General features: G+C 39.9%; 1 protein-coding gene across 1 annotated transcript in view; it reads left to right on the top strand.

The window, feature by feature from the left end:
* Positions 1–14,357, top strand: part of LOC309501926 (cadherin-2) — a 112,054-nt gene that overhangs the window by 65,546 nt on the left and 32,151 nt on the right. The window contains exon 12 of the mRNA XM_082174217.1: positions 3,445–3,678. Within this exon, the coding sequence (XP_082030343.1) occupies positions 3,445–3,678 (234 nt within the window). The remainder of the gene's footprint in view (positions 1–3,444; positions 3,679–14,357) is intronic.

The raw sequence follows: 14,357 nt of genomic DNA, 5'->3' as shown, positions 1-14,357 counted from the left end.
AAAGACGCGTGACATCGATGTGACTTTAATGTCTCAGCAGCGTCTTAAGTTTGCTTATGAGCTGCGATTTCTCTCTCGAGAAACCACCCTTGTGCATTTTTTCTCTGATTCGATCATAAACTTGCGCATTACGTACCGTTTCACAGCTGGCGAACGATCCCGGCTTCAGCGTCATCACTACGACACGGCATTATTACGGCTTTTGTTCACACAGCGCGCGTTCCGGGACTGAACACGCCAATGTTACTAGGTCCCCAACACGGCATCGATCCCGGCATAAATCCCGGGTCGTGTTTGCGTTCACACAGAAGGCGCTCTGGCAATTTGCCGCCAATTTCCCGGGTTCAAAGCGCTGTGTGAAAGGGGCTTTAGTGTCACCTTGTGGACCACCATCTATCGGTGGTGGACCACCATATCATGATTAGGAGATTACGTGAATGGGTGGGCGTATTGGGAGTGGCCCTAGATTGGTTTACCTCATATCTCTCAGATAGAAGTTTTGATGTCTATATTGGTGATTCCCACTCTGCATCATCACCCCTGTTTTGTGGTGTCCCACAGGGTTCAGTGTTGGGTCCAATATTGTTTATTTTATACTTGTTGCCTTTGGGTCAGATTATTCGTGACTTTAACATTTCTTATCACTTGTACGCAGATGACATTCAGCTTCATTTTACATTCCGGCAAAATGAGTCATCCAAACTTACAAGGCTCTTAGATTGTATAGATGCCATAAACAGCTGGATGGCTGAAAGTTTTTTCCAGCTGAACCCAGATAAGACGGAGGTTTTAATTGTAGCGCCAGACAGCGCTATCCCTCTGATCATGCAGAACCTTGGACCTTTGTCATCTGCGGTTCGGCCTAGTTTAAGGAACCTTGGGGTGACATTTGATAAATCTCTATCTTTCGAGACCCACATCAAATCACTGACCAAATCCTGTTTTTTCCACTTACGTAATATTAGTAAATTGAGGTCTGTGGTCTCTCACTCAGAACTGGAGATGCTCATTCATGCTTTAATTTCCTCTCGTATTGATTACTGTAACTCACTTTTCTCCTCACTTAACAAATCTGTTCTTCATCGATTGCAATCTATTCAAAATTCTGCTGCTAGGTTACTCACTAGATCAAATAGGCATACCCATATCACCCCGATACTCTGTTCTCTTCACTGGCTTCCTGTAATTTACAGGATCCAATTCCAAATTTTAACCATAACCTATAGGGCTTTACATGGTCAGGCCCCTGCTTATCTTGCTGACATAATTCATCTTCATATCCCTCTCCGGTCTCTCAGGTCTAATAACCAAAATCTGCTATCTACGCCACGCACTCGTTTAAAGACAGGTGGGGATAGAGCCTTCGCCGCTATGGCACCCAGACTATGGAATGCTTTGCCAACCAGTATTAGGTTTGCTGAGAATGTGGACAGTTTTAGGGGACAAGTGAAGACTCATTTGTTCCGGTTAGCTTTTGGGTAATCTCTGTTCTTTTATATATTGAAAATTGTATCTGTTTTGTATCTGTATTGTTTTTTATTATGTTTTATTGTCTATTGTAAAGCGCTTTGTGACCTAGTCTGTGAAAGGCGCTGTATAAATAAATTTTACTTACTTACTTACTTACTTACCTTCATGGACTTTTAGTTGTTTGTCTTCAGTCACATGTTTCCTTTGTTCTATTTTCCCGCCACTCATCAGTCACCATGGACACTAATCCTCCACCACAGCTGCTCATCATTTAGTTTGTTATCTCTGTCAGTGGCGTCATGCCCATTCAAAGTGAGGGGGCACGTGCCCCCTCAGATTTTTCCTCCCTGATAATTTTTTTGTCACAACTTTATTCCTATTATGCTCCATAATATTCCAGAGCCTATAACGACTCAAATGTATTCTTCTGGATGTGTAATAAATCGGTCAGCATCAGCCTGCCCCTTTTTCCTAATATGGTGTCTGTGTGTATATCAAATCTTGTTTTACAGATGGTCTTGAAGTGGTAAGTGGGCAAAGCAACAAATCGGCATTGAATTAGTTATCGGATGATATTAAAAGGTTGTGGGATTATTTGTGGTTGACCTGGAAATTTTAACTTGATCAAAAAGTTATGGATTTGATATTAGCTGTGAATTCAGAGCATTAACTTAAGTTGTGTCAGTGTAACGTTATCGATAGCTAGCCTAGTCTAACCGTAAACTAGTTGGCTAACGTTACTGCCATACAAAGCCATAGTAACGTTATCTGATCGGTTTTGAAACATCTGTTCTGTTTTGTCTTGTGTCAAAGTCTCCAGCTGGTTCAATTGTTTTCAGTTTCATAGAAACGAGGGTGTTAAATTTGTTGTAGGCTAACTGCAAAATCCAACCTAACGTTATCAAGGCATCGACTTGATGTTTCTCCCATAGACTGTTATTCACGGTTCTTCACGGATCAGGCAGCTCTAAATTACTCTTTACAAGTTCCTTATTTAAAATATAATAATGAGCAGTGTAACTACAGTATTTCAATGATTTTACTAAAGTAATGTTACATATTACATTTGATTTGATTACTTTTTTACATTTCTGTCAAATATTAACCATTTTCAAATAAACGGGGTAGTGTTAACCTTATTCAGCACTGAAATCTGTCAAACTTCTTTCAAAGTCCTTCATCACATATTAATATTAAAATAACTTAATTTCAGAGCACCACAAAGTCAGACCTCAGCACCTTTATGTACCTTTAATGTAAGATCGTTCTTAGGTCACATACCAATTATCATAACATAAAAACTGCAATGGTACTGTTTTTAAAATCATGTGTAGTAGGCCTAAGTGTACAGTAAGTGTGTGTGTAAACATGCTTTAATGAAGTAGACTTCAAAAGCTTTTGAATTTGAGCTTACAGTTCTTTCATCAACCTGTCTTTTACATAAACTTACAAAATAGATACTTTAACTTAGTCCTCAGATAGAGGAGGGTTGCTGCTAGCTCCGTTAAGGTATTTCTGTCCCTCCCAAACTGCATTGAAATGGTATGTTTAGCAGCCAGAATTAAAAAAATTCCCCTCCTAACATGATCCATATCACCCGTCAGAAAACAATTGCAACGTCTCAGATTGTGCCCCCCCAGAATTTTGGCTTGCATGACGCCCCTGATCTCTGTGTATTTACTTCACAGTCTTCAGTGTTGGTCATTGTTTGTGTATGTTTGCTAGCAGTACACATTGTTACACCAGTTCGTCTTTAGTTTTATTAAACTGCGTTTATAATTTGATCTTGTCTTCAGTCCTTCATCCTCATCTTCATCTTGTGACAGTTGCACTGCAGTGCTTAAATAGTCTCTGATTGATGAACAGATTAGAAACAGGTGTGTTTAATGTTCAGGAGAGGGAGTCCTCTGGTAGCACACTGGGATAGTGTCCCAGGAAGGGAGCATAACAATAATGAGTCTGTTTGGTCTCCAGGGATTCCTCCGGCCAGCAGCACCGGTACTCTGCAAATCCTTCTTCTGGATGTCAATGATAATGCTCCTGAGGTTTTCCCATCAGAGACGGTGATGTGTGAAAAACCTGAGAACAACGGCATTAACATCACAGCGTTGGATGCAGACATTGAACCCAACACTGGACCCTTCTCCTTTGAGCTGCCCTTACAACCTATTGATGTTAGGAAGAACTGGACAATCACGCGTCTCAGTGGTGAGAAAATACACACACACACACACACACACAGAAATATGCAGAAAACAACATCTCATCGGCCTCCTGAACTGTCTACACCAGGGGTGTCAAACTCATTTTCACTGAGGGCCACTTCAGCATTATGGCTGCCCTCAAAGGGCCGGTTGTAACTGTAAGACTTTTAAAATGTTAATATATTGTCTCTTTATTTGATTATTACTTATTTAAGTTACAAATATTGTATATGCATTTGCAGGGGTGTTTCTAGGTTTTAAAAACATCAGGGGATGAGCCCAAAACATCAGGAGCTGGGTAATAATGATTTGATACAGATAATATTGTATTATTGTATATATGCAGGGGCAAACTGGCTCAAAATTCAGCCCTGGCACTGTACTAGCCACACCAGCACACATTACCACACAGTCATGCGTATTCAAATGTGAGGTAGTTAGGGGGGTTCGATAAAATTTGGATTTCTCTGACCTACATATGTGCATTTTAAGGTGTTTAAAGGCCACATTTTTTTTGGGATAACAATAGCTTTAAAAGCATGTCAGTGGGCAGTAGCATAAATTATTTGTCAAGATAACAGATTCTTAAAAATGAGAATGAGGATAAATGTTGCAATGAATGATGATGATCCACACTACAAAATGGAAATGCAGAATGTTTCTGCTTATTGTTGACAATACACATATTCCAAACGGGAATGGCCTTAAATGAGAAATCTTTCAAGGATTATTTTGCATAGATGTTACATTTCAATCAAAAACCAGTGCAATCTTTTTAAAACTAATCAGTTTAAAGTTCAATTGTTCACTCCTAAAGACAGTCACTTGTCGCCACCTACTGGCTTAATGATGCAAGTGGTGCAAACACAGACAAGAGGGGTGATACAAATGGTGAAAAGGCTAATACTGGTACCTATTTTAAAATAATATAAAATATCAATATATTATTCTTTAATCAGTTCTATGCAGCAGAACCAGATTTAACAGATTTTTTTTTTTTTTACCAATTGTCGAAATAAAGTAGGCCTATAGCACTACAAAGCTATTTTTGTCAGAGCAGGAGCAGATCAGGGAGAGGACCAGTGAACGAGAGGATCGTGATTCGTGTAATTTTACCAGTGTTGCCCAGCACGGCTATACACCATGTTACAGCAGAGTAGTAGGCCTACTATTGCAAAAAGAAACAAGTCCAGAGAAATTTCATGTCGGCACGTTTTTTAAGCGGACTTTGCCTTTCCAATGAGCGTGAGCAGAACTCGCAACACTCACACACACACACGGAGGTTGCTTGCGGAACATTGAGCAGAACGTGCTGTGGACACGGAGCGGAGAGCACAGCGCACACACACAGCGGAACCGAGGGGAACGGAACGAAGTTATGCATCTTCGGAAGCGGACTCGCACGCAAAGTCATAAAACACGCTGAGCCAGAGTCAAACCATCGCCGAACACGGAGGGGCGCGGCGGCTTTTTAGTAGGCTATTTCGGCCAAAAAACGAAAATGTTATTTTCGGCCGAAAATTTTCGGCAGCCTAAATTTTATTGCATTCCTAATTTTAAGACACCCATATGCTCTCGCGGGCCACATAAAATAATGTGGCGGGCCGGATTTGGCCCGCGGGCCTTGAGTTTGACACATGTGGTCTACACCATACATGAGCAATTAGATTTTCATTACAGTGGTCATTAGCCGTCTACACTGGAAGCACACAATGTATCACAACACACCTTCAGTAGATTCCACAATCTTTTTTAGACGTATTGCACAGTTAATTTTTTCCATGTCCATCTGATTTGATTGCTATGCATTTTATATTTTAATATATTTGAAGCTTGAAGTTTCATCAAAGCTTGTGATGTTTCTAACCTTCGAGACCTTTGAGAGGAGAAAAGTCACCTCTCTCCAACGCAATTAATGTTAATTATTAAATTAATGTTCCAATTCTATCTGGTGTTTCAGTATTAAAAGGCTAACAAAACAGTTACCTCACAAGGATTTTTTAAAATTGGGTTCTGGGGCTGCAAAGGGGGTGCTGGTCTGTGGAAAAGTTCAGCGGAAAATAGTTTTAAAAATCTAATAAAATAATGACAAAATAACTAAGTTGTTATGAATTTGATATGTAATAAACTGGTCAGAAATCATGAGTTCAGTCCCAATTACTTAATTCTATTGACAGCCATTTATTCAGTTTTATACATCTAGCTCTAATGGTAGAAGAGACAAAAAACATGAGAACTTTTCACATTGAGCTTAACCCTAGGTTATCGTCTTTTAACCCTCTGGAGTCTGAGCGTTTTTTTGGGCCCTGGGGGTGTTCTGACATGCTCTGACATTTGTGCTTTTTTCAGTTGCTTATAAACATATTAATGGCAAAGGTGTAAATTCACTCTATATAGCACAAACAGGACTACAATAATATGTGAGCCACATGTATGTACATGTTTTCATTTTTGAGAGAATAATGTTTATGCGTGGTTATCGAAAAAACTAAAAATTAAAAATTTTGAAATAAGACCACAAAACACATACTAAATATGTGGCAATAAGACTTTTGACTAATGGATGTCGTCGCCTATAGTTTTTTCTTCAAAATTATGTGAAAATAGTCTTGCTTTATCGTTCACATAAAACCATACATTGATTTAAATTGATGTAAAACAGGTTTTGCTTGGAAAGCCAATATGCGAGGGGGCGTGAACGAGGAGTGGTTTACACCTTAGAATACACCCACTCTGCATAATTAGCCATTCACTCAGGTGTGACACTGACTGAGCCACAATGCAAAGACAAAATATATATTTAGAAGAAGACTTATATTGACCATTTAAGATTTTGCTTACATCTATCTTGTAAATATGTTTTGCTATTTTATTAAAATGGTTACAATTACAACAATAATTACAATTTCAACAATATTTCAAGTGTACTTTCTTTGTAAAAAAAAAATGATTATAGGCCCTACATTTTATCTATGTATTCATTAGTTTGAATATAACCAACATTGGAACAGCTAACATCTTAGTTGATGACTTTATTTTTGACAAAAATAGTATTTTATATATAGAAATGGCTAAACAAAAGCTTATTTGATGTGGCAGTATATTCTACAGTAAAAACTGTACCCAAATCTGGTCAACAAAATGTTGTCTTTCATATTTCGTCTGACTGTAACGTTGTTTTCATGAAATATTAGGGCATATTGTTAATTTGCAGTTTAATACGTTGCTTATACAAATAGCCTACATTTTATTTCAACATTCAGTCGATGTTTACTTATCTCAGTATAGCAATGCAGTTTGCTAAAACATCATCATTCATTCACACACGCGATTTAAATTTAAACTGTCTTTGCCAGCTGTGGTAAACAGCGCGCATCTCTGCCGTTTATTCATTCATAAACAGAAACCCACGTGAAGAAATTCACGTGAGAAGGAAAAAACTTACTTGTATTCCTCAGCTCGCTCCTCGATATACCCGCACTTCTGAGGGACATTTTCCATTAGTATTATTCCTCACAGCGCTGCAAGACGGTGTAAACAAGTAATGATCTAAATAAACTTGTGTGTTTTCTCGAGCTGATGTGGGCGTTCACAGGATTGCCTCAGCCATTTGCGTTTGAATAGCGCGCGCTCTCCGTGGGCGGGGCCGATTATAACGTAATGAGATGAGATGAGCTCGACTGGAATCGCTCTCTTTTAATACAGATTTCACAAGATGAGAATAATTGTTTTTTTATATAAATGACTTCATTTAAAAGAAGAGAATTCAAGCTTCATGCCTGTGTGTCTGTATGTCTGTTTGACTGAGTATTCGCTCAGTTATTGTTCATTTTCGGACGCGTTTCAGAATGGACTTCACTGGCAGAGAGAAGGCAGAACTCGCTTCGTGTTTATTTTTCTTTATTTGGCAAAAAGCACAACACTTTGTTTTTATTGTGAGTATACACAAAAATAATACACATTTAACAGAATCGATTGATGTATGAAACTCCTAAGGAAAATCAAAGTCAACAGAGTATTTATGAGTTTCTTTTACACTAATAAAAAAAAAGCGAGCTGGTATCGCCGGCGATACCGTAGACCTCAGGGGGTTAAACCCCTAATTTAAGCCTAGGTAAAACAATGTTTCACACTTGCTTTTACAAGATTAAGCATACATTGTGTTGCCAGAGGTGTACAGTGTGAAACAATGCAACTTTAGAATGTAACGGCCAACAAACCACCCATTAAAACTCCTACTTTTGCGGGAGTTTTCCACACATCTAGATCCTGGGAAAGTTTCCCCAGCTGCTCCCAAGTGAAAAAAAACCCCAGAGGTTGGGGACTGGTTAAGCGGACAGTATCCGTGTGACTGAAGAGCAGGGACGTCCAAGTTGTAAAACCTGGCAAAGGTGGATGGCGAGGACCAGCTGGCCGCCGCACAGATGTCAGCCATGGACACTCAAGAGAAGGCCATTCCTCTGGTGGAGTTTGCCCTCACCTGTATAGGGAATTGCAATCCTAAGGACTTGTACGTCAGCGCAATCGCGTCTACTTTCCAATGAGAGCGTCTCTGCTCTGACTGTGGGAACTGGCTAGAGCACTCATGGTACACCCCAAGGGCCTGGACCGGGCAGAGTGGTTGTAGCGCCTGCTCATCCTCAGTATAAAGGAGAGCAGAGACCGCTATAGCTTGTGCTCTGAAGGGTATGGAAAGCACCTTAGGCACATAGGCTCTTCTCGGACTAAGGACAACTTTACTGTCATTAAGCCCAAACTTGAGGCAAGATGCATCCACTGAGAGAGCCTGCAAGTCGCCAACTCGCTCGACTGATGCCAAAGCTAGCAGAGGGGTGGTCTTTAGTGAAAGAGGCGGTAACACTTTATAATAACATTAACAGAAGTTATTAGTTAATGATGAACTAATCATTTACAAAACATGACAATACATTCATAAATGGTTAATAAGTGGTATACTAACATTTTATAAATGTTTTGTTAATTCAGTTATAAGTCATTTATAAATTATTAGTTAATGAGGATCTTATCATTTACACAGCATGACTATATGTTTATAAATTATTAATAAGTGGTATGCTAATGATTTACAAATGTGTTGTAATCTTTAAAAAATGTAAATCATGAAATAAGTCAAACTGTTTAATAGTAGATGGTTGATTAGCTGATAAATTATTTATCACTTATAAATCATTGCAGTATTTGTCAAAATTGTTTTAGTATCATTATCTTAATAAACAATGGTTATACATGAACAAATGATGAATAAACCATTAGTAAATGATCAGTATATAATTTATTGACGTATATTTAAGTTGTAAGCTTGTCTGTGTTCAAAAGCACAAACATGCAGGTATGCTAAAGCAGTCATTTTAAGAAGAGTAATTTATTTGTTTTGAAGTGGATAAACATTTGTAAATCACTTACAGTCAGGTGATTCCAGTGTATTATGTTAAATCCTTTATCTCATCAGCACAGACTTGTGTTCTGTGTGGGATCTAGTGCTAATGTGAACCGGTTTGACCTTCCACTGGAGCTTACATCAGGTGCACAGCATAAACAGTTTACTCCTCTGGAGTCTGAGCGTTTTTTGGGGCCCTGGGGGTGTTCTGACATGCTCTGACATTTGTGCTTTTTTCAGTTGCTTATAAACATATTAATGGCAAAGGTGTAAATTCACTCTATATAGCACAAACAGGACTACAATAATATGTGAGCCACATGTATGTACATGTTTTCATTTTTGAGAGAATGATGTTTATGCGTGGTTATCGAAAAAACTAAAAATTAAAGTTTTTGAAATAAGGCCACAAAACACATACTAAATATGTGGCAATAAGACTTTTGACTAATGGATGTCGTCGCCTATAGTTTTTTCTTCAAAATTATGTGAAAATAGTCTTGCTTTATCGTTCACATAAAACCATACATTGATTTAAATTGATGTAAAACAGGTTTTGCTTAGAAAGCCAATATGCGAGGGGGCGTGAACGAGGAGTGGTTTACACCTTAGAATACACCCACTCTGCATAATGATGAGCCATTCACTCAGGTGTGACACTGACTGAGCCACAATGCAAGGACAAAAGATATATTTAGAAGAAGACTTATATTGACCATTTAAGATTTTGCTTACATCTATCTTGTAAATATGTTTTGCTATTTTATTAAAACGGTTACAATTACAACAATAATTACAATTTCAACAATATTTCAAGTGTACTCTTTCTTTGTAAAAAAAATGATTATAGGCCTACATTTTATCCATGTATTCATTAGTTTGAATATAGCCAACATTGGAACAGCTAACATCTTAGTTGATGACTTTATTTTTGACAAAAATAGTATTTTATATATAGAAATTGCTAAACAAAAGCTTATTTGATGTGGCAGTATATTCTACAGTAAAAACTGTACCCAAATCTAGTCAACAAAATGTTGTCTTTCATATTTCGTCTGACTGTAACGTTGTTTTCATGAAATATTAGGGCATATTGTTAATTTGCAGTTTAATACGTTGCTTATACAAATAGCCTACATTTTATTTCAACATTCAGTCGATGTTTACTTATCTCAGTATAGCAATGCAGTTTGCTAAAACATCATCATTCATTCACACACGCGATTTAAATTTAAACTGTCTTTGCCAGCTGTGGTAAACAGCGCGCATCTCTGCCGTTTATTCATTCATAAACAGAAACCCACGTGAAGAAATTCACGTGAGAAGGAAAAAACGTACTAGTATTCCTCAGCTCGCTCCTCGATATACCCGCACTTCTGAGGGACATTTTCCATTAGTATTATTCCTCACAGCGCTGCAAGACGGTGTAAACAATGATCTAAATAAACGTGTGTGTTTTCTCGAGCTGATGGGGGCGTTCACAGGATCGTCTCAGTCATTTGCGTTTGAATAGCGCGCGCTCTCCGTGGGCGTGGCCGATTATAACGTAATGAGCTGAGATAAGCTCGACTGGAATCGCTCTCTTTTAATACAGATTTCACAAGATGAGAATATTTGTTTTTTATATAAATTACTTCATTTAAAAGAAGAGAATTCAAGCTTCATGCCTGTGTGTCTGTATGTCTGTTTGACTGAGTATTCGCTAAGTTATTGTTAATTTTCGGACGCGTTTCAGAATGGACTTCACTGGCAGAGAGAAGGCAGAACTCGCTTCGTGTTTATTTTTCTTTATTTGGCCAAAAGCACAACACTTTGTTTTTATTGTGAGTATACACAAAAATAATACACATTTAACAGAATCGATTGATGTATGAAACTCCTATGGAAAATCAAAGTCAACAGAGTATTTATGAGTTTCTTTTACACTAATAAAAAAAAAGCGAGCTGGTATCGCCGGCGATACCGTAGACCTCAGGGGGTTAAAGAGTCCATGTGTGTCAGTGAAGACAGCTGTCTATACCCTCACCAGTCAACACTTACACTGCAGTACACACTACAAAGTGTTCAACACCTGTTATAAATGATGTGTAAATGCATGAATAAATCATTTACAACACTTTTTGCATCCCCCCTTCTAAAGTGTAAACTATTAATCACTATTAACCTCCTGAGGTCGGCTGTCGCGCCGGAGCGATAGGCTCGTTTTTTTCCTTATCAGTGCAACAGAGACGAAAAATAATCTGTTGATTTTGATCTTACATACTTGTGTTTTACATCACTCAATCCTGTTAAGTGTGTATTATTTTTGTGTATACTCACAATAAAAACAAAGTGTTGTGCTTTTCGCCAAATAAAGAAAAATAAACATGATGCGAGTTCTGCTTTCTCTCTGTCAGTGTAATCCATTCTGAAACGCGTCCGAAAATGAACTGTAACTCAGCGAATACTCAGTCAAACAGGCACAGGCATGAAGCTTGAATTCTCTTCTTTTAAATGAAGTAATTTTTATAAAAAACAAATATTCACAGTTTATGTAATATGTATGAAAAGAGAGAGATGTCAGTCGTTCTCATCTCAGCTCATTAAATTTAATGTGACTCCGCCCACGGAGAGCAAGCGCTATTCAAACGCAAATGTGAGGCGATCCCATACAGACCTGTGAAACGCCCACATCAGCTGGATAACTGGATTTCAGACTCATGTACTTTACGACGCTGTGAGGAATAATACTATCTTATAATAATCCTGGAAAATTTACCTCAGAAGTTCTGGAAGTTTCATTTCGAGGAGCAAACGGATCCGGCTGAGGAATAGGTCAGTTCTATTTGCTTTGTTCTAATCGCAAGTGTCTGTACACGCAAAAAGACTGTTTAAATATGAATCGCGTTTCTGTGTGTGAATGAATGAACGCACAGATGCGCGCTGTTGTGGAGCTACTACAGCTGGCAAAAATACTGTTTAAAAATGAATCGCGTTTTTGTGTGTGAATGAATGAACAGCTTTTTAAAACAGAGACTGATGTTGACATGGTTTGTTTATTTTGCTCACATTTGATTTGCTTAGAGCCCGCATCAACGGGGGCGTAAGCATTTACTGTGAGATACCTGCCTTTACTTTTGTTTATCGCTCACAATTGCTTTGTTTATAGCCGACTGATTCTTTTTTTTATTTTGCTCACATTTGATTTGCTTAGAGCAAATTTAGAACATTTAGTTCCTCCACATAGAGGAATTACAATAAAACAGATTGAAAAACAAAACCTTTGAATCTCCTCTTTGTTCAGGCTTTGTAAAATGCTTTGCTATACTGAGATGAGTAAAAATCGACTGAAATATGTTGAAATAAAATGTCTTTGTATAAGCAACGTATTAAACTGCAAATTAACATTTTATATGCCCTAATATTTCATAAAAACAACCTTACAGTCAGGCGAAATATGAAAGAACATTTTGTTGACTAGATTTGGGTACAGTTTTTACTGTAGAATATACTGCCACATCAAATAAGCTTTTGTTTAGCAATTTCTGCTCATATGTTATATATAATATTTTCATTTAGATCATTTAAAAGCAGACACTTAAATGTTTCTATAGATATATTGCTCATGTCTTTTTTTTTGTCACGGTAGGTGGCTGAGAACAAAAGAGCATGATGAAGGAGATACTAAAAATAGTCTTTAAATGAAAATACCACCAAGGAAACACACAGGAGATAACTTGAAGAACCGAATAGCACACTCAAACACAGACGAGACAGGACAATTAACTGAACAAAACAGGGAGTACGTATACTAGAACTAAATGAGGGAGCTAATGAGTTAATTAACAAGGGCCAAGCGAATGAGATTCAGACTGAAAATGGGCAAACAGAAAGTGAGCACAATGACAAAAAAAAAAAGACTCTCACATGTGTGACAAGTATTTGCTGAGTTTTGTTTCATTTTTGTAACGTGCTCCAGAAAGAAAATCCCCCAAGATCGAGATGGCAGAAAGCACACCCTGTTTGTTCTCTTACGAGAGGTCTCTCGTACTGCGTAAGATATCTTACGCTAGGGGAAAATCCTTTTTCCGCGAGATATTGAAGCCAAAAATTATCCTTAATTTTGTAATAATGCAAAACGCGTTGCAGCAGCAATGCAGACATAGGCGAGACAGCTCGCGCGCCTATTGGCTGCTCTGCGGCAACTGCAGCAGCCTATCGAGCGAGGCCTGGCGTGACGTCAGACCCAATCAGGGCACTTCGCGCCCGCTGCGTCACGTCCCGCCGAAATGGGCGTGGTCTAGGCCTATAAATATCGCTCGCAGGCAGCTATTATCTGATTTTTCATCCTTCAAGCGAAGCACACGCATCGCTGGAGCTGGATTAGAAGCCGCGCCGTCGAGAGAGAGCACCTTCAGCGGGACGAGTCACTGAAGTCGCTGGCCGCGCCGCCTTCCTGCCTTCCTGCTGCGCTTTCCGGCGCTTATATCCTTCTCTTTATTACACTGTATTTCTGTGTGTGTGTGTCGCCGCCGCGACACACATTTCTAAAAGAGCTAGCGTCTTTTTAAAGATGCCTTCCTGCGGCTCGTGCAGAGCCACACTCAGCGACGGGGACCGCCACGTGATCTGCGTTTCCTGCCTGGGTGAGGAACATGCAGCTCTCGCGCTCGCTGACGGCGGATGCCCTCACTGCGAGCTGATGGCAATGGCGACTCTGAGGACTCGCCTAGCCGTCTTCACCGAGACTGCTCCCCCGCCCGCCGCGGCGTCGCGCCGTAAAAAGCGCCGTGCCCAGCGGGCCCCGGAACCCTCCCTCAGCCGCCAAAGCTCGCCGGTTCGCCCGCTTGCTTCCCCGGCTTCTTCTGTTTCGCTTCCTGACGGACAGCGGCCGCCGTCTGCCGCCGCTTCCGTTGATATCGCGGATGAGGAAGCCCTGCTGGGAGAGGATGATTCCTGCTCTATCCTGGCGTCAGGCAGTGAGGATTGGGCGGGCTCTGAGGACCCCGCGCCCCCTGCCCGCACTTCGTCAGGCAAGAGAGCTTCCATCGAGACGGAACTCATGCGAGTACTCGCACAGGCCGCGGCGAGCCTCGGCCTCGAGTGGTCTTCGCCTGAGCAGCCCGCTCACAACCGGCTGGATGGATTTTTCCTGCCTGGGGAGCGCGCTTCACCCGTGTCCAGACCGGCGCCTTTTCTTCCTGAGTTACACGAAGAAGTCGCCAAGTCCTGGAGCGCCCCCTATTCTGCTAGAGTGCGTCCTGCTGTTTCTTTGGCATTCTCCGCCGTTGACGATGCCAAGAACA

This window comes from Leuciscus leuciscus (assembly GCF_965113295.1).
Source record: "Leuciscus leuciscus genome assembly, chromosome: 6".
Lineage (NCBI taxonomy): Eukaryota > Metazoa > Chordata > Actinopteri > Cypriniformes > Leuciscidae > Leuciscus > Leuciscus leuciscus.
This window is presented reverse-complemented; position numbering and strand designations above follow the sequence as displayed.